Source organism: Lissotriton vulgaris, chromosome 4_1 (genome assembly GCF_964263255.1).
Source record: "Lissotriton vulgaris chromosome 4_1, aLisVul1.2, whole genome shotgun sequence".
Lineage (NCBI taxonomy): Eukaryota > Metazoa > Chordata > Amphibia > Caudata > Salamandridae > Lissotriton > Lissotriton vulgaris.
This window is the reverse complement of record NC_141691.1, coordinates 1,655,541,968-1,655,562,047: the sequence shown is the minus strand read 5'-3', so window position 1 is coordinate 1,655,562,047 and position 20,080 is coordinate 1,655,541,968. Positions and strand designations below refer to the sequence as shown.

The window sequence follows — 20,080 nt, the reverse complement described above, 5'->3', positions numbered from 1 at the left end:
GCATTTAATTTATAGTGCACTATACCTTTCCTTACAGATAGCTAAAGTTAGCTCACAAGGGCAAATCGTAGGGAATAGTGCAAGAAAACAAATTTAAAGTGCAGAATTAGCATATTAGTCTTGCAACAATAGTGAATTGGCTAGGCGTGTAGTGGCAAGGAACAGTGAACCTAAAACACCTGTCTGCCGAAACATTCTTTCATTAGAAGGAACGGGCTCAAGATAGGGAGGCCCTAGAGAATAGTGCAAAGAAGCTAGTTGGCTTAATTGGTCTGGAACCAAAAGCCAAACTTATTCGGGAAACACGCTCATTCTACAAAAACCTCAGAGGGTCTGCTATGTATATTAAGGGCGATATCTCGTCTAGTGTGAATTGATACATAGAACAAAAAATAGTAACAGTTACTTTCTTGGGGTTGCTTAGACTATAGCTTTTGAGTGTGTGTTGCCATAGCTTTATGTCTTAGAAACCATGCCCTTCCCAAGAATTTGGCTACTGCACAGGCAAACAGTGAGCTAGGATCCGGTCTTAAATAAAGCTTCAGCATGTCTCGTAGTGCCCATCTGAGAGCAAAGTGGTTGATCCGGGACAATCTTGGTTGAGTATAGATGAGGAAAGCAAACCGAACAAGTGCTACAGTTTCATCGAGAGTGTTGCAGACTTGACAAGTTAGCAGGGGTGCCTAGGAAGTTGACCATTTGAATGTTTCACAAGGCAAGGTTTCAAACCAGAACCGAATAAAAAATAAATAAATAAAAAATAATATATATATATATCATGTGACAGCAATTACATAAACTCAAAATACAGAATCTGTGGTCCGTGCAGTGGCAGCGCGAAGGTTTTTGTATGTATATATGTATGTATATATATATATATATATATATATATATATATATATATATATATATATATATATATATATATATAATGCACTCTTTGCAATGAATACCGCCAGTCAGAAACGTAGCTTGGAAGACTTTATTTATTTTACATCAAGCCAAACTGCAAAAACCCAACGCGTTTTGGCGATACACTCGCCTTGGTCACGGGTAATCGTTTGTTAGTCAAACCGACATTAAATAAAGATAAAGTGCTCAAAAAAAGTAATGTGTATCTCGTGCACAGACATCAACATAGGACTGAATACTTGTCGGCCATTTTTACATGATGAAATACGGGATGCATTATATTTACAATCAAAGATGGTTTTTTAAACTACATATCGTCCCGCAAATTATATATTCACAGTTTTGTATGTTTCATAATCATTTTAAATTAAATTGATGAAGGTGAATTATTACCATTGCTTTTAGACAATGATGAATACAATAAATACAAGTAAACATTTAGTATCATGTTTAAATATATATAATCAAATAAACGTAAGTACTCCTGAAAAATAAAATTAAAGTCCCAAGTGGGCAATTTTACATGTTAGTCCATAGTTTCCAAAGTAGAATTGTCACAATTAGACCAAAATCTTAACATCCCCAGTGGGTACTTTTTTTTTTAAATACCACTAGTTAATATTGACAACCTTTCCCAAGTGGGTAATCCTATAAGATTCATGATTGTCTCTATGTATTGTCTCTATGTATTCATTGTGGACAAAATTGTGTAACAATTCTGTTACTTCCAGGAGTATTGCAGGACACCATAGATTCCTGGCACATTTTTTCATCTTCTTGTATCATCACCTGAAAAAAGATCTAATGTACATTTGTGGCTTGTCCTATGTTGATAATATTTCAACAGTGAATTTAAAATCACTTTTAAAATGAATCTTATATGATTACCCACTTGGGAAGGGTTGTTATTATTAACTAGTGGTATTTAAGAAAAGTACCCACTGGGGATGTTTAAGATTTTGACAATTCTACTTTGGAAACTATGGACTAACATGTAAAATTGCCCACTTGGGACTTTAATTTTATTTTTCAGGAGTACTTACGTTTATTTGATAATATATATTTAAACATGATACTAAATGTTTACTTGTATTTATTGTATTCATCATTGTCTAAAACCAATGGTAATAATTCACCTTCATCAATTTAATTTAAAATGATTATGAAACGTACAAAACTGTGATTATATAATTTGCGGGACGATATGTAGTTTAAAAAAACGATCTTTGATTGTTTGTAAATATAATGCATCCCGTATTTCACCATGTAAAGATGGCCGACAAGTATTCAGTCCTATGTTGATGTCTGTGCACGAGATACACATTACGTTTTTTTAAGCACTTTCTCTATCTTTATTTAATGTCGGTTTGACAAACAAACGATTACCCGTGACCAAGGCCAGTCAATCGCCGAAACGCGTTGGGTTTTTCAAGTTTGGCTTGATGTAAAATAAAGTCTTCCGAGCTACGTTTCTGACTGGCGGTATTCATTGCAAAGAGTGCATCACGTACCGGTGAGTGCGAGGTGGAGTCGATTGTGCAGGGCGACCTTGTGCCCTGGATTGCACCGACGCCGAAAGAGTCCCTGTTTCTACAAGGACAGCGGAAAGGTGATATATATATATATCTTCCTGTCGGAGGGGTCGGTGATGAGATCCAAGTAAGGTTCCAGTGTGCTGTGGGTCTTAAATGTTGTTAATTAGTTAGATAGAGAACCCATATTTGTTTTATTAGCATCATTCTGAGCAACCCTGGATCAATATAGATCTTTATTTTTCTTTCTGGGGGGTTGCTTTAAGAGAGGTGGAGAGCCGAGGAAAAGTCCCACAAATCAGCCAGCCCAGAGAACTTAACCGTTTCTTGATGTTGAGCCTTTCGATTTTGTGGAAGATGTTTATCTATGTAAGCTTTTGCAAAGCCTTGGCATAGGGGGGTAGTTTCGGTATGGCTCTCGGTCTCCTCCAAAACAAGACCAGTTTAATTCTTGCTTTGCCTAGGATTGACCTCCTCCCCATCTCAAGGTTCAACCGGTACATCGGGGTGCTGACTGGTAGCAGAGCTAGATTTCTCTGAAACTTGTTTTCAGTTTTGCTCAAGTCAGCAATATTTTAAAATCCCCAGGGCTCTGCCCCGTAGAGGGTTATTCCCACGGCCTTTACATCATAGAGTTGTAACACTTGAGTTATTGACTAAGTAAATTATGTACGATGCTCTTTCAAAATGACACCCTCAGTTAGTTTGTGTTTAAGGGAAGCCTTATCTATATGTGGTTTCCTCAAGAGTTTAGGGGATAACCAAATTCCTAGATAGTCTCTCGATTTCAAGGGCCCCAGGGACATCTTCCCTCTAAATGAGTTATGCTGGTTGATGGTCATATACTTGGTTATGTGAGAGTTTACTACCAGTCCTCGCAAAGAGCAGAATTTGTCAAATTGATTTCACAAGCACTGAAGTTCACTCTGGGTCTGGGGCACTAATAGAGTGTCCTCAGCAAACTAGCAATAGACGGGGCATTTGTTACCCAATTCTTAATGGTACATAGGCGCCCCAGAATCCTCCTCCTTACAGGGAATATATTGCAACCAATATACTGTATGGAACATGGACATATATCAGGACATAGATTGTGTGTTCCAAGGATCGAGAAATTAATTTAGACTATTTTTGCTTTCTACGTCATTCTGGAGGTGGTATTTTATGTTATTCTACTGTTCTTACAAGTTTTAAATTTTTTGTACGTAAAGAAACTATTGTTTCCTGGAAATCAAATCCTGTGAGGTACATTGTTCTAGATTGTCAGGTCGCTCTTTATAACATCTGTTTTCTCAGATTTTTTTTAAACCTATTTGACTCACTATTGAAAGTGAGTGAAATAGGAGTCAAGTCTCCTTATATTTGTTTTTCTTTTACCAAACAGTAAGCTTGTCTGCATCACTTCTAGTTCCCTGGAAACTGCTTGGTCTAATACCTACGGTGGGTAACTCTTCTTTCTGAAATGCACTAAAGTTTGATTTCTCTTCTCAAAAGCCTCATTTGTAGTTCAGTTCCCTAGTGCATGAGCGAATGCTCTGTACAGAATACTCTATTTCAGTACAGTTGGATGTCCACACTTCCCAGTTAATGGGTTGCAAAAAAGAGGTTTCAATCCTACCCTCAGGGATTTCCACCAGAGCACCCAGATAATGGATGGTGGTTGGATGAATATTAGCAGTGAACACCACATTCTAAGTATTATATTGAGGTGCCTTGTAAACGTTTGGGCACATGGCGTTTTGCCCTCCCATATTGTAAAAAGGTAATTGAAATGTCTTAGCCATAAGACTGCATTATCTATATAGACTTCCAAATCAGTTGATCGGACAACCTTCTATTCTCAGCACCCCATAAAAAGATATTCTTATCTGTATAGACCTAGATAGTGATATTAGATAGTAAGCATCTGAGACGTGTACAAGTAAGGGGTATTGCAATAGTATTTGATGACAAGGGTGGCTGCGCACAAAGGTATATGGAGTGGCTTTACACTAGGGGGTAGTGGGATAGTCAGTACGAGGATGGTTGCACTTGGAGCCTGTCTTATTTGCACTGGGATAGAGTTCCAAATCTTCAGCGTCATCAATGAAGGCTTGGCATCTAGTTATTTCCTTTAATTTCTTGGAATGCAGCCTGGCAATGCTGTTGCTGTTAATCATGCATAGTTCCCCACATGCCAAGGTCTTAGTCGTCGGGTATGGTGGAATGCTGCGATTGACTGTCTTGGCAAGCTGGAATGTGAAGACATCCAATATGGCTCTGTGAACAAGTTACCAAATGGCGTATTGCTTATGAATAGTCTGTGTTCTCACTTTGTTTGGTCTTCCTCTTCCACTATGTTCAGCGTATATGCGTGACTTTGGCCTATTCTTCTTCTCCACCTTGTTGATAAGAATGGGTTGTGATATCATTGTGCATTCTATAAGTAAATAAACGCAGCAAATGCTGGGGGTGCTGAGTGACCAAAGTCACAAAGGAGCTACTCATTTCATCCGGAAGCACCTCTATGCAGCGGATGAGATGATAATAGATTGGTTGGTACACAGAAGTGACCAGTTATAAAGCAAAGAATGCCCTTTTGTCAATGAAAATCGCAAGCCCTAATCTAATCCAATTAAAGTCTCTTAATAAATATACAGATTTACTGACTTATATTCTTATGTAGAATTCCATTGATGTGGTGGAACATCAAAACTTCCTTGATTAGCTCCAGCTCTCTTCGGTCTTAACACCAGTGCTTTCGTGGAAAACTCCATGAAGTTAAAGTGGACATCCCATGCCCAAAAAATAAATGAATGCCAGTCCTCTCATGCACATGACTCCATCATATTTTCAAAAACAGGGAGAGGCTTTCAAAAGATGCTGAATTGACTGACAGACTATTAGATGGGAGAACTCGTTTACAATAGTGTTAAAGCGAGGCCCATCTGGTAATGGGTTTGATCTCAAGGGCTTATAAAAGTGATTAACTACGGAAGATTAAATGGCTTTAAGCTCTCAAGTATTCAATTTTTTCCAAACTCTCCCACCATAAGTCAACCAGTACACTACAGTCATACACAGTATCCCCCTCTTATTGGGCAAAGGTACCATAAACAAATTGTTTAGAGGTAAGGAATCCCATATTTTAGACCCAGGCTTCACTCCCACCCAATATAGAAGCTAAATACAAATTTGAATATGGTTTTCTATTTGTTTATTTTTTAAGCAAATGTCAGGAGACACTGTGAAATTCTTGCTGTGCACTTAACCGGAGATAGGATGTACTCCAACCCCATCTCAATGTTTTACTGAGTTTAACAGATGACTGCAGATAAGGGTGAGCTCACATGTCACCCGAACTTCTAAAGTGTTAAGCACTTATGTAAATAAAGATGTATGCAGTTAGACTCTTCTGTCCCGGTGTCCACATTGTGGCTCTAGGGCACAGACCTATTTGTTGTGGGGTCGGAAATTTGTTTCTTTTAGTACCAGTTTATCCAACTGACCCACAATAATGTCTGATGCTCTTTAAATACTCCTATTTTACCAATGTCCATCAGTGATGAGTTTGATGTTGTCCCTCCAACATACAGAGCCTGCCAGAGTGTGATCAGCAGGGATTGCTTTTGTGGCTTCATGACATTGAGTGTGGACTTTTGCCTTTGCCACAATTGTTATATAAGCTCAATCATCAAATGTTGGTGTTGCTCCTACTAGTCTTTCTCACTCGCTTGATGATAGGACAGCTGTTTTTCATGCAACCCAGGACTCTGTCCTGTATACTGTTTGACAATTCTTTTTCTTGCTGCAGCAGCGGTTTCGTTTCCTCTGAACAGACAGATGGCTGTCCTGATGCCGCTAAATCTGCTTGTACTGGTAGCACAGTGGCGGCTGCCAGCTACCAGGAGTGGCGAGGCAGGCAAACCACTGCTGGCAACTCAAAACCTACACTACAAACAAAACATACATAACAAAACAAGCCACTTACCTGACTGTGCTTTTCACTCTGGACCCGATCTCCCTCTTTCCTGCAGCACAGGAGCCGCCAACTTGCTTTTCCAATCATAGTACACTCTCCTTCAGGCCCTTTAGGCCTGTGCTTAGTCTCCACCCAGCTACTCTCAATCTGGGTATCCGATTTAACCATTTTAAAGATTTTGTGAAGGGGGGGGGGGGATAGGGTTACCGCCTTTCTCCTCGGGGGGGCTTTTCGTAGATTAGTTTTCTAGGGGCGACAGGCACACTGCGAGTTGGGTGGGCTATTTAGTCTAATGCAGGGGTGCAGGGTGGGGGGTGGACGGGTTCTTTGTTTTTGTTCATGGGTTGACTTTTCTTCTCTGTTTCCCTTTTGGCAAGGCAATTGGTTGTATGTTTCTGTTCACGTAATGGCGGTGCCCGTCGAGGGCGGGATGGGTGGAGATTTCGATGATGGGGGGTAGGAAATTGAATGTTCTAAGCTGGAATGTTAATGGGCTGGGGGACCGTATTAAGAAGGGTATTGTACTGCAAATGTTTAAGAGGTGTGTGCCGGATGTAATACTGTTGCAAGAAACGCATTTGGTGGGGAACACATGCTACGCACTTAATAGGAATGGCTTCAAGATGGTGGCACACTCGGGGTTCTCCTCGGGCTCCCGGGGGGTGGGGATTATGGTGCACTCGACCCTCCCCCTGGAGATTGACTCGAAGGTGATCGATGAGCGAGGACGTTACGTCGCAGTCACGGGGAGGTGGGAGGGGTGTAACTTGGCTCTAGTTTCGATTTATGTCCCTCCTGGGTTACAGACGGACACCTTCAGAGATCTTGGGGGTGCCATTTTGGGTCTTCCCGAGGGGTTGCTTCTTTTGGGGGGCGACTTCAATGCAGTGGGTTCGAGGACACTGGATCTGCACCCATCCAGAGACCTTCGAGGTGCGCAGACCTGGCTTCCTGACTTCATTGACACCCTAGGACTTGTTGACTGCTGGAGACTGCTGCATCCCACCCAGCGCCAATACTCGTTCCATTCAGGGGCTCACGGTAGCCTCTCCAGGATTGACTATGTTCTTACATTAGCGGCCCACGCATTGGCGGTCTCGGAGGCCAGATTGATGGCACGGGGCATCTCGGACCACTCACCGGTCTGGGTGTCCTTTGATTTTGATGTTGGGTCGGCCGAGAAGGTGGCTCCGATAAACCCGTGGTACTTTCGTGATCCCAAGACTCGTGGACTCCTGGCCAAAGCCATGGAGCTCTACTTCTCCGAAAACACGGGCTCGGTCGCCTCCACTGTCTCCCTATCGGAGGCATTCAAGACTGTCCTGAGGGGGGAGGCATTCTCCCTTATTGCCGAAGTGCGGAGATGCAGGGACGTGGACGTGGTGACTATCGAGTCCGACATAGCGGCGATTGATACTCAGTTGGAGGCCGGCCCAACGCCGGATCTCCTTCACGCGCTCTCGCTCAAACAGTCGGAGTATCGCGCCGGGAAACGGCCTTTACAACGAAGCCGTTTCCACAATCTTTAACCACGCATGCAGTACAACGCATGCGTGGTAACCACTAAAGCCTTTACCACGCATACCTTTACTACGATGTTTGTAGTAAAGGCATATGTGGTAAAGGTAAAGAGTAAAAAAAGTGGGGCTTGGGGGGGTCTCCCCCAAATAAAAAAACTCACCAGAAGTCACGTCGGAATCTGCACATAATCAGCGTTGTTTAAGAGAAAACGGGAAAAAAAATCTGTTTCCTCTTAACGACGTATGACGTCACCACGCAAATAGTCGAGGAAAAGGTTATGCGTGGTAAACTAATTCCGTTGTAACGCATGCGTGGTAAAGGCATGCGTTGCAACGGAATTCGTTGTAACGTCATACATTCTATCGCGCCACTGTTACGGAGGCGGCGAAGGCCATGGGTAGGGAGCAGCAGGGGCGAATCTATGAGGTCGGGGACAAAGCCGGCAAACTTATTGCCTGGCTAGACAAGAAGGATAGGGCTAGCCCCGTTGTCCCGGAGGTGTTGGGGGAAGGTGGCGTGGCTGTCACCGACCCCAGCGCTATTGCCCTTGCCTTCGCGGACTACTTCTCGTCCGTTTATACCTCAACCTCCGAGATGTCGAAAGAGGACTCTGATGCCCTATTGCGAGACATAGAGGTCCTGTGCCTATCGGATACTGCGAAGGATGATATGGATAGACACATCGCGGTAGACGAGATCGCTCAGGCGATACGCTCCCTGCGATCCGGCAAGGCTCCAGGCCCCAACGGTATCCCAGTGGAGCTGTACAAGATTAAGCCAGACCTCGTTGCTTCGCCATTGCGGGCTATGTTCCTTGAGGCGCGGGAGTCGGGTGCCCTTCCCCCCGACCAGAGGCTGGCCACCATTGTGGTCATTCACAAGGAAGGAAAGCCCAGGGATTTGTGTCTGGCTCAGCATTCAGTAGCGAGATAGGACGGTACGACCAAGATGCTGGCTAAAGTGCTAGCTAACCGGCTGGTTGGAGCGATAGCTGATTTGGTGCACCCGGAGCAGTCGGGTTTCATTCCACACCGTAACACCGCCCTCAATTTGAGAAGACTTCACGGAGCCCTCGCGAGGGTCCGCACCCTCCGGGAGCCGGCCATCTTGGCGTCCCTTGACGCCACGATGGCCTTCGACTCCCTTGAGTGGCCATACTTGTGGGCGGTGCTGGAGAAGTTTGGGTTTGGTCCGGGATTCATTGGATGGGTTAAGCTCCTGTATGCCAACCCGCTTGCCAAGGTGGCGGTTAACGGCCGCGCATCAGCTCCATTTGCCCTTAGTAGAGGCACCAGGCAGGGGTGCCCCCTGTCCCCTCTTTTGTTTGCACTGGCACTAGAACCTTTGGCGGCGTGGTTGAGAGGGCATCCGGACAATAGGGGAATCAAGTGGTCCCCGGGCTTTGAGGACAGGGTGTCTCTGTACGCAGATGACATTCTTCTGTACCTCACCTCGCCGTGTATGTCCCTTATTGTTGTGTGTGACATCCTGGGTACCTTTGGTAGACACTCAGGACTCGTTATTACCTGGTCGAAGTCCCATTTATATGTCCTGAGGGGTGAGGTCCCGAGACTCCTGCGGGACTGTAACATACAGGTTGAGAGACAGGGGTTCAAATACCTGGGCATCTACATCTCTGCTGACCTCACGGTGCGCTACACGAACAACTTGCTCCCCCCTCTTGCGCGCCTTCGGCGTGATGTGGAGGGATGGCGGAGGTTGCCGCTTTCCTTGCTCGGACGGGCGGCATTGTTTAAAATGATGTCCTTACCCCGGTTTCTGTATGTACTTCAGAATACCCAGGATCTGGTCCCGTCTGGATACTTCAGAGAGGTTGAGGGCCTCCAACGGGCCCTGCTCTGGGATGGCAGGCCACGCATTGCTATTACCAAACTGACTCTCCCGTGGTACGACGGAGGGATTGCGCTGCCTGACATCCGCAGGTATTATTGGGCGTCTCAATTCGTGGCCATTAATCACGGATTCTATGGGCCAGCAGTAAATCCGGGTTTTGCCATGGACCGGTGGCTCCTGGGTGATGGGAAATACTACAGGGCTCTGTACTCTAGGTCTCTGGATGGGAGAATGACAGGTCCCACTAAAACGTCAGTCCATATTTGGAGGGCGGTGACGAAGGCACAGGGATGGAAAGGCAAACTCACAATGGTGACTCCACTCTATGACTCAGATCTGTTGGGTAACTTGTGGCACACAAAGGGGTTTCACCGCTGGGACTTGATAGGCCTCTCCAGGGTGGAAGACATGATGACCAGGGGTCAGATCAAAACATTTGAGGCACTTCAGAGAGAATTTCAGCTGGGGGAAAGGGAGTTCTTCAGGTACGCTCAGTTAAAACATGCCCTCCTGGCGGTTACACCGGAAGGTGAAATGATCCCCGAATCTTCCCCACTGGAGGACAGGTTGCTGGACCGCTACATGCCCGACAGCGCTATCTCCCTGACCTATAAAACTCATTAACGTTCGTACGGACCTTCTGTCAGGGGTGCGAGATCAGTGGACCCGGGATGGGATTGAGCTGGACGACGAGGATTGGCAGTGTACGGTCTCGTCCACGAAGGAGGTGGCGATCCCGGCCAGACTGCGCCTCGTGCAACTGAAAATCTTGCATAGGGTCTACGTCACTGGCCCCCAACTGATTCACATGGGTCACTCTGAGGATGGTCTCTGTAGACGGGGGTGTGGTTCCCTAGCAACATTTATGCACATTATATGGGAATGTAGGGCGGTGGCTGCATATTGGAGGCGTATACACACAGTGATGGGTGAAGTGACGGGAGTTGACTTGCCTGCGGAAGCCCGGCGCTGTCTATTGAATGTATGGGGCCCTACAGACTACACCAGTTCACAAACTCAATGGGTCACCCTGGGCAACATGGTGGCTAAAAGGGACATTGCGCAGAAATGGGGAGCGGCTCTGCCCCCTACGGCAGAGACGTGGAAGGCTAACATGGACTGGTGCATGTTCCGGGAAAACTGTGTATGTTGCCAGGGGTAGGCCCAAAAAGTGGAATAAGGTTTGCGGGCCCTGCAATGAATATAGAGGTGATATTTGCCTCCCGCCGGACGCAGCGCCTTTGGAGGAGCGAATGTCCCCTTAGCCCCTGATTCCGGCTACTTAGCTATACACAATGTCCTGACTCCTCCCTCCCTTCGATACCCAAGCATTTGACATGTTCATGTATCCTATTTTCTATATAGGCCCATCCTGCCCTGAAATAGGGCGTTGCTGTACTCATTTCTTTTGCCTTGCCATTAGCACCGTTATAGGTGCTTTTCCGTTGTTATACTGTTTCCTTTCTTTATTTCATGATCTAAAATAAACCTCAGGTGATTCAGTTTTGTATTCTGTGTGCACCACTTTACACCGCATTAAGTCTTGCTGCCAAGCCTTCGGGATGTATGGCTGAATAGCTGTGTACTATTGTGTTGTAAATAAAGGTTTAAAAAAAAAAAAAAAAAAGATTTTGTGAAGAGATTTGTCTTCTTAAGAAGCCTGCAGAACAAAGATGGTGACGGGCCTCTTTCAGTTAGTTACGGTCTGAAAAGATGTGAACATACTTTTGTGTAAATCGGTGTGCAGCCAGTTTGTTCATGGATTCTTCTGGCATGCCTGGTTGAATGCATATTCTTCATAGCAACGTTTTAAGGTGAAAGTCTGCATGGGACATGTCTGGTTAACTTGTGAGTTTCTGTTTTGACACTAGAGATGCTCTCCTCTCCCACAGGCCTGCATGCACCCTGGACTCTTGTAGCCTCAGGTTCTGCTCAGTCTCAGTCTGCCACACCAGCCATGGACTCTGCTTTCTGCTGCTACAGTCTGCGCGGGGTCAGGTCCCTGGCTGCATTTAATGAGGGCAGGATGCAGCGGTAGGAACCATCATTTGGTCCTTATCCACTCTCTGCTCTTGTATGGTGAAGATACAATGTTGTGCTAACCAGACTAAAATTGGCAGTACTAGTGTTCGTTAATATTGACTGTGCACCTGACAGAAAAAGCTGTTCATTGTGTGGAATATCTTGGTCCGTGGTTGTGTTGCTGGTGGTCAAACTGTGGCAATAATAGTAATAGTAGTTTGTGTCATTGTGCCAGACAAAATAGAAATCCATCAGACTGCTATAGTGGGTCTTCTGGTAGTGATAGCAAAAGCAGTGGTTGTTGCATGGTTGCCTTTGCAGTAATTGTGTTGCTTTTTATTTGGCAGCACTCTGGTATTACTGCCATCTTGATAGCAGCACTCAGTAGTGGTTTCTATGGTCCTCATTATAAGTATCGGGGATTTGGAGCGGGGAAATTGGGAGCCGGGATGATTCCAGTTGATATCCACACGCCAAATTCCACCAGTTATGGATCTCCCCCTTGCTCTCCCCAGGAATGGGGAATAACTGCATGGACTCTATAATACCAGGTAATTTTCTGGGAACGTGTCAAGCGGCACTGCCAGTGGATGGGGGTATTTGGGAGGAAAGGTGGGCATGTGCCTGTCCGGGGGGTCATCGTTTGCTCCCCAGTGGTGCTGCAGGGATCGGGCTGGGGCTACGCTGTGATGCTGCACATTGAGATCCTACAGCCGTCTAGTCTGGCGCAGTCTCTCTGGCATGGAATTATTGGGTCTGGAGTTTGCAGACCTGATCATTTCAGGCTCAGAGACTCCGAATTGCGGAATTTCACCCGGCGTTATCACTCCAGATGAAATACCACAACTTATAATGAGGGCTTGTGCTTTTGGCGCTACTCCTTATTGGCTGCTATCATATATCGCCGCCGTAGGCTTAACTGCAGCTTTAATCATCATGGCAGTTGCAGTTATTGTGGTAATTCCTTCTTAATAGGGGAGTAGTGTCAGTAGTAAGGACATCTCTAAGAAGTAGGAGCACCGTCAGCAAGTATACTAGATCACTAGTAAGGGGCTACAACTCCCTTGCTATTCTTCCGCTGGCGCAACAAACTTAAGTGTGGTGTTGTCGCCACTCCCCATCACTGTTGGCACACAAGTCTGGTTTAATACAGCGGTGGGCTCTTTTTTGTCCTTTGCTATAGTAACATTCAAAATCTCAACTCAGTCACACATTGCAGTGCCTCCAAGCCAGACTGAAGGACCGGGTTATTCTAAGACCCAGCGGTGCCAGGGATAACACCTGAAACCTTCGTGGGTTACCTGTTCCGGCATACAAATGACAGAGACACGGGACACTTCCTTCGGCGTCAAAGATTCGAGGTTTATTTACTGCAGGGAACACAGAAGTCACAAGAAGTACAACACGTGTAGGTTCTAGGAGACTGCTTCAAATTGTATCTGTGGATCGCTCTTTTTATGCAGTTTTTCGTCATAGGATAACATGACAGACTAAAAGTTACAACCCAGTTCCCACAGTAAATATCATAGGGGGTCGCTTTCATGTATTCAGGGCCCGGAACATAATTACAGTAGCATTTGGCAGTTCCCAACTGTAAAAGTACATCTTCCCACCATTAGTGCATTCCGTTCGGCTGTAAACTAATCAAGGAAGAGTCCGAAACAGGTGCAGAGGAAGACGAAGGATAGCGAACAGATCGAAGAAGGTGTAAAAGGGGTGGTGTCAGAAAACACGATTGCAGGGATCAAAAGGACGTGCCTAATGAATGCACAACTGAGACAATAGACCGGCACGGCAAGATGAGCCTCGAGCGGGGCCATCTGCCCTACAGTATCATCCCCCTCATCATAAAGACACCCTCAAAGGAACACGTGTCTTCCGCCAGAGTTTGGGAAACCCAGGGGTCGCGAAGCGGACAGCGTCCGTTCGCTGGCTACTTGAGGGCAAGAAACAAAATGGATGCCATATCTAAAATGGAACCTGTGGGTTCAGATGAAGAAACCCACGAAACAAACTAACAGTTCAGGCTAGTACAGCGAAAATGCGTACACCCACTAAACTTGTCATTTGCGGTTCATAGATACCAGACTCGACCATATTCGTGCGAGTCGAAAACACCACTTACAATTGTCACGGAACCTCAAGTGGAAGCAACTAAACCAAGTAGGAAGCAGCGTTCATTGCTCCATCGAATCCAGGCAGTGTTTCTGCAAAACGTCTGACATCTGCGTTTGTGATGCTACTTATTGAAGCATCACACTATGCTTTAAGCATGCACTGTGGTGATCTCTCCTCCCCCTACCTCACATTACCGCACATTTTCCTTTTTTCATAGGTATGTCCCCTGTTCACCTGTCCTTTCTGTCAGACTACAGCTAGTTTCCGAATCAGTTCCTTCAAACTCTGCCCCCCATCTCCTGTTAGTTTTAAGACCTGCCCCCATCCCTTCTCTGCCTGTCTCCTCCCACTCCCGCTTGGTTTTGCTGAATTGGTTTTGTTTACCATTGCTTACATGATGAGTGGACAGCAAAACCAGTACTGAGTGTGCAGTGTGCATAGTTTGCGTACAGCAGTGCTCCATTGGGGGTGTTGGATGCATTCTACACTTCATAGTTTTATTCTACTTAATCACTTTAATCTTTCCTATTGGTTCTGTGCTCTGATGAATGAAGTGACAAGCTCACTAGAGAGCCGTTATTAGTTGGTAAAGTAACCAATGTGCATGCCACTATTGGCTCCCTATTGGGAAAGTGCTATAAACAGCATTGTGAAGGACACAATAAGTGTGACTGTCCCCTAGCAACAAGGGTCTGATAAACTGCATGTTGAGGACTTGAATGCCAAAGTGTATAGGGTAGGTGTGCAATCAGCCAGGTAGAAGGATGGGAGGGTTCTGGGTGGTGAATGAGGAAATCTGACAGTCTATCTCCAGAGTGGGAAGCCTGCAAGGGTGCTTGTGTGCGGCAGCTAGAGGGGTAAGCGGCCTTTGGGACCATGCCCAAATGGGTTCTCCCAGGACTGGAACAGACCAAGAGTAAGTCAGATGAGCATCTCACCTACATGTTTTTGGTGTGGTGACCCTTGCGACAGACTGAGTGTCCGCACCAATCTGCATCCTGGTGCATCTTACTTCAGACGATGAAGAACTGTTAGTGAGTAGTCAAATGAGAACATCACGTTAGGGCCATTAAGGCTACAGTGGGGTCTCTGCCTCCTATTACTAAGCTTTGGGTGGGGTACTAGCACCTACTCCTGGTGATACGAAACTGTAGGGTAGATAGATTCTGGTAAAGGAGTTTTCTGAGACTGACCGTCTAGTAGTTTCTCCAGGGAATAGGTAGTTCCATCGTCCGGAGTTCTCTACGTCACTAGCCTAAGCTTCTTGGTTGTCTAGATCATTATGTCCCTTAATGAGTGTGACGCATCCCATAGTATTCCATTTCTTGTGTTACCGATTCAGAGTGGTCTGTATTGGCCCCATTACTAAGGGAAGTTGTGGCAAAAGGGGACTTTGATTAGTCTGCCAAACATCTGTGCACTGCCTCTGAGCACAGTTGCGTAGGCCACTCCTGTTAGAAATGGTGTCCCCTTCGGTCACACGATGACAAGGCTCTAGAATGCCTGCCCTAATTCAAACTAGGGGGACTATGAGTATAATAGGCGTCCACACTATAAAAGCATAGTAGGCAGATAGATGACTTGTGATTTTACCTGCATACACCAGACGGCAGTGACAGCGGCACATCGATGTGCGCTGCTCACACTGCTCACTAGTGGAGAAGTTACGGCGTGACATCATGCCATGAGAGCTTAGGGAAGGGAAATCCTTTAAAGAGAATAATTCTCTCTGGATTTCCCTTCTACTTTTGAGAGTCGGGAGCAGCAACATTGTCGTGGGTCACCAGGGCTTTAAGTGTAAGCTTTTTCAATATTATACACAAGCCATGGTTGCAGCTTATTTATCTTAGGCAACCAACAACCATTGACAAAGCCAATAGTCCTGACTTCTTGTAGGCAGGCCCGGCTCCAGGAATTTTTATTTGGGTGGGCCAAGGGTGCATTCGGGTGGGCCACTGCTGGCCCGATTTATCGCTTATATATCTAGCCAGGCCTGCTTCTGGGCCCTCCTTTATCTCTCCTTAGTCTTACAAGGCCCAGTAAAACGCACTCTTTTCCAAGTCTCTTCCTAAATGTTATTACGTTATTCATGTAATGTCCCTTTGATGGGAAGAGGAGGTTTCTAAGGCGGGAGTAACAGGCAAGTACACTACTCAGGCTCCCTCTGTGCGAGCCTTCGGAGAGAAAACCTCTTCATTACTACCTCCACCTGACCCCTGACTCTGCAGCACACTCCCCTACAGGCTTGATTATCCACTTTTCTACCACCCTCTCCATTGCACCTTATCTCACAGCTGACCTTGGGCCCCATATCGGCCACCGTTTGGTTCCACTTTCATTATTCCCAGTAAAAAAACAATAGTAAAATCACCTTCAAACTTGAAACATTGAATATAGCAGTAAATGTAATTTGCATGCACTTTAAAGTATGCTCCACAGTTGTCCTAATCATCTGACTGTTAATTAAATAAACGAAAACAGAAAGGCCATGACAGGGCCGACATTAGTGCTGGTGTGAAAGTCGTTTTTGGAGCACCACCAATGACCTCTTTCTCTGTAGATAACTTAACTACCACCCTCCAACATTGCCCTTCATCTCTCCGTAGCCCCACCCCCTCATGGCCTCCTCCTCAGACTCCCTAACTACCATCCTCAACCAGTGCCCCATATATCTCTGTAGTTTCCCCCCTAACCCCCTCATCGGATTCCCTCACTGCCACCCTCCACTAGTGCCCCTCATCTCTCTGTAGTTCCCCCCACCACCCCATGACCTCCTCCTCAGATTCCCTCACTGCCACCCTCCACCAGGGCCCCTCATCTCTCTGTAGTTCCCCCAACCCCGTGACCACCTCCTCTGCTTCCCTCACTGCCACCCTCCACTAGTGCCAGTCATCTCTCTGTAGATCCCCCCCACCCCATGACATCGTCCTCGACTTCCCTCACTGCCATCCTCCACTAGTGCCCCTCATATCTCCGTAGCCCCCCAACCACATTACCTCCTCCTCAGATTCCCTCACTGCCACCCTCCACCAGGGCCCCTCATCTCTCTGTAGTTTCCCCAACCCCGTGATGACCTCCTCGAATTCCCTCACTGCCACCCTCCACTAGTACCCCTCATCTCTCCGTAGTTCCTCCTACGCCGTGACCTCCTCCTCGGCTTCCCTCACTGCCACCCTCCACTAGTGCCAGTCATCTCTCTGTAAATCCCCCCACCCCATGACCTCCTTTTCGGATTCCCTCACTGCCACCCTCCACTAGTGCCCCTCATCTCTCTGTAGTTCCCCCCCACCCCATGACATCGTCCTCGACTTCCCTCACTGCCATCCTCCACTAGTGCCCCTCATATCTCCGTAGCCCCCTAACCCCATGACCTCCTCCTCAGATTCCCTCACTGCCACCCTCCACTAGTGCCCCTCATCTCTCTGTAGTTCCTCCTACCCTGTGACCTCCTCCTCGGCTTCCCTCACTGCCCCCCTCCACCCGCGCCCCTCATCTCTCTGTAGATACCCCCACCCCTTGACATCCTCCTTGGATTCCCTCACTGCCACCCTCCACCAGTGCCCCTCTCTCTCCGTTGCCCCTCTCTCATATCCATTCCATTTGTTGTATAGCGCTACTCATATCAGTGTATGGTGTCACAGTACTTTACTAAACAGCACACGTTATACAGAGACAATAAATCAGTCTACAGGGAATGTCACGTAAACCAATGAGGATTACAAGGTGTAGAAATCACATGTCATCCATACTGGTGGCGGGCAATATATTTTGCGAGGGTTTGATCTGGAGAAGCCCACATTTAGGATTTAAAGAGTACTCCAGTGATTGGGGGGTTGGCTTTACTGATAAAAATGGATTACTGCCCAAACAAACTCTTTTTACCATTAGAATAATGAAAGGCTGAAGAAGTTCTAACTATATCACAACATAAAAAAGCGAAGTTTGTTTGCAGCTCTTTGATGACCGTTCATAGGTCACTGTCCTATGTTAGGATAGTAACTTCTGAACTGCACGTAACACAAGGATATCTTTGACAAAGGCAGTAACCCACTGAGCTATTCCCATAAAATTCAGTGTATCTGCATTTAAAAACTACTAACAGACAAATGGTTGCTCTGCAGCAGAGATCATAAATCACCAGTTATCCGATTTCTTTTTTTATTGTTGTTGTACATCAGTGGCAGATTCACTGCAAGTGGCAATGCTCATGTTTGGGTGGGCCAGGCTCTTGTTTGGGTGGGCCTGGCCCACCCGGCCCATCCTCTAGAACCGGGCCTGCTTGTAGGTATGCTGTTACTTCTTGTGTCATATAACTGAGTGCAATGACAGAAACAGCAAAATACAAGTCGGGCGGTACACTACCCTAAGCACAGATTTTCAGTGTACGTGTTTTTAAGCCACGCCCTTAATTACACTGGCCACGACCCTTCGAGTGACTCCCCAGTTTTTTCTTCCCACTTAAAGCTTCTGGGTCAAGGCCGCGCTGTATAAAATAGCAAACAAATGAATGGATACACGCCTGAGTAAAGCTGCCGCGGGGGGTAGGGTGGGTTTAGGAAGCTGCTTCGGCGAGGCCAGTATTCCTGCTGCAATCTATGCTGAGTGCCTCTGCCGCGCTGGGAGCTGTACAGATGGCAGGCACGGCGGCTATTAGTGCCTCGTAATCCCTCCGCATCCTAGAAGATTAAGGATATCCTGGAGCGGCTCGATCAGCTGACATGTTTCTATGTAATGACGGGGCGTGCTTTGTGCTGCTCTGCCGAGGACACGCTGCCCCGGCTGGGGCGCCAATCTGCATTTAGCGGCGGGGCCTCCGTCCTGTATGAAAGCCTGTTTGTTTCCACGGCGGTACCACGAGACCACACGGCCTGTCGATGGTTTACAAAAATTAACGCACTGTCTGTGGAGCTTGACTTTCTCTGGAGGGGGCACTCGCGGGAAAGTTATTTATTAAGCGGGGGTTCGGAGGCATGGACTTTCGCAGGACCTGGTAAAGCATGGCGCAGTTTGTGCAGGTGTTGGAGCGCCCCCTGTAGGATGGAGGTGGCCAGGGTAGGCGCGCGCAGGGAGAGACGGGGGCCCGAGCAGAGTGGATGCGGCACCGGGATGCCTTCGCGTTGACGGGGCCATGCATTCGGGGTTTCCCGCAATGGATTCCCGAGAGGTGGACCTGGAGGATTATCACTCGCCCTTTGACTTCGACGGCGGAGTGAATCGGAATTACCTTTTCCTGTCACCTGGTGAAAACCTGACGCCGCCCGGGTCACCGAGTCTGCAGCGCTCTGGTAAAGGCTGTCTGTCTGTCGCTCATGTAAAGTCAGGCGCAAGGGAAATAAGGCAGGCACCTGTGATATGCTTTAAGACTCCATATGTGTATGCATAAAAAATATTTCATGTCCGATTCATTTTTAAAGGTATTAATAGGTTTCTGTGGACTGGGTTGACTTAATTAATTTATGGGAATTGTGATATTCAGTCAAGTTTCCCAGTCACTGCAGAAACCAACATTTTCTGAATCTTGACTGTATGTCTTTAACCGTACGTGAGGATTGCTTTATGCACAGTACAATCCTAGTTGCAAGTAGTAAGGATGTGCAATGTTTGATTCATATAGTACGAATTGTTTTCTCAGCAGTCTTCCTGTATCCAGTTAAAGCTTAGAACGATCTTTGTTTCCAGTAACTTGTTAATTTTCAAGTAAATCTTCAAGAAAAAGCCTTTCTGTCAGTGGAGAGGTGGTTCTTAAAATGTTCTGTTACATTATGCAATCTGTATTTGGGTTTTAGGGAGTGGTCTAAGTGGGTGGGATCGGCAGGGTACAGCGAGCCCCGACTTTTTACATTTTATAGAATCCATTCCCCTACTTTTTTTTATTTTAAAAATGCTTCCCAGGATGGCAGAACTACCCAAGGCCTATAGACAAGGGTCGTCCGTTCGTGGCCGTTCGGAGACTGGCGGGTTGGGCAGAGAAGTAAAAGGACTTATTTCATTCTTGCCCAGGGAAGACTAGGACAGTGTCCACTTAACCTACTCTGTCAGCTGCCCCCCCCTATTTCTCCCTTTTCTTCCATTTATTCCAGCTGTTCCTGACTTTGTCTCACTCCTCCTCTCTTGCTGAAAACCATGACTTCAAAAATGGCTCTTACCCTCTCTTTCCTCT

The 20,080-nt window shown here is 46.5% G+C and overlaps 1 protein-coding gene across 3 annotated transcripts in view; it reads left to right on the top strand.

The window, feature by feature from the left end:
- The window catches only part of TPD52 (tumor protein D52), a 374,408-nt gene that overhangs the window by 238,782 nt on the left and 115,546 nt on the right, over positions 1-20,080 (top strand). The window contains exon 1 of one of the 3 annotated variants that reach the window (XM_086965918.1): positions 18,500-19,205. The exons of 1 other annotated variant lie outside the window; for it this stretch is intronic. In XM_086965918.1, the coding sequence (XP_086822044.1) occupies positions 19,049-19,205 (157 nt within the window). In that variant the 5' untranslated portion in view covers positions 18,500-19,048. Of the gene's footprint in view, positions 1-18,499; positions 19,206-20,080 lie in introns of those variants that run through there. One more of the 3 variants, XM_086965919.1, reaches the window with a different exon arrangement.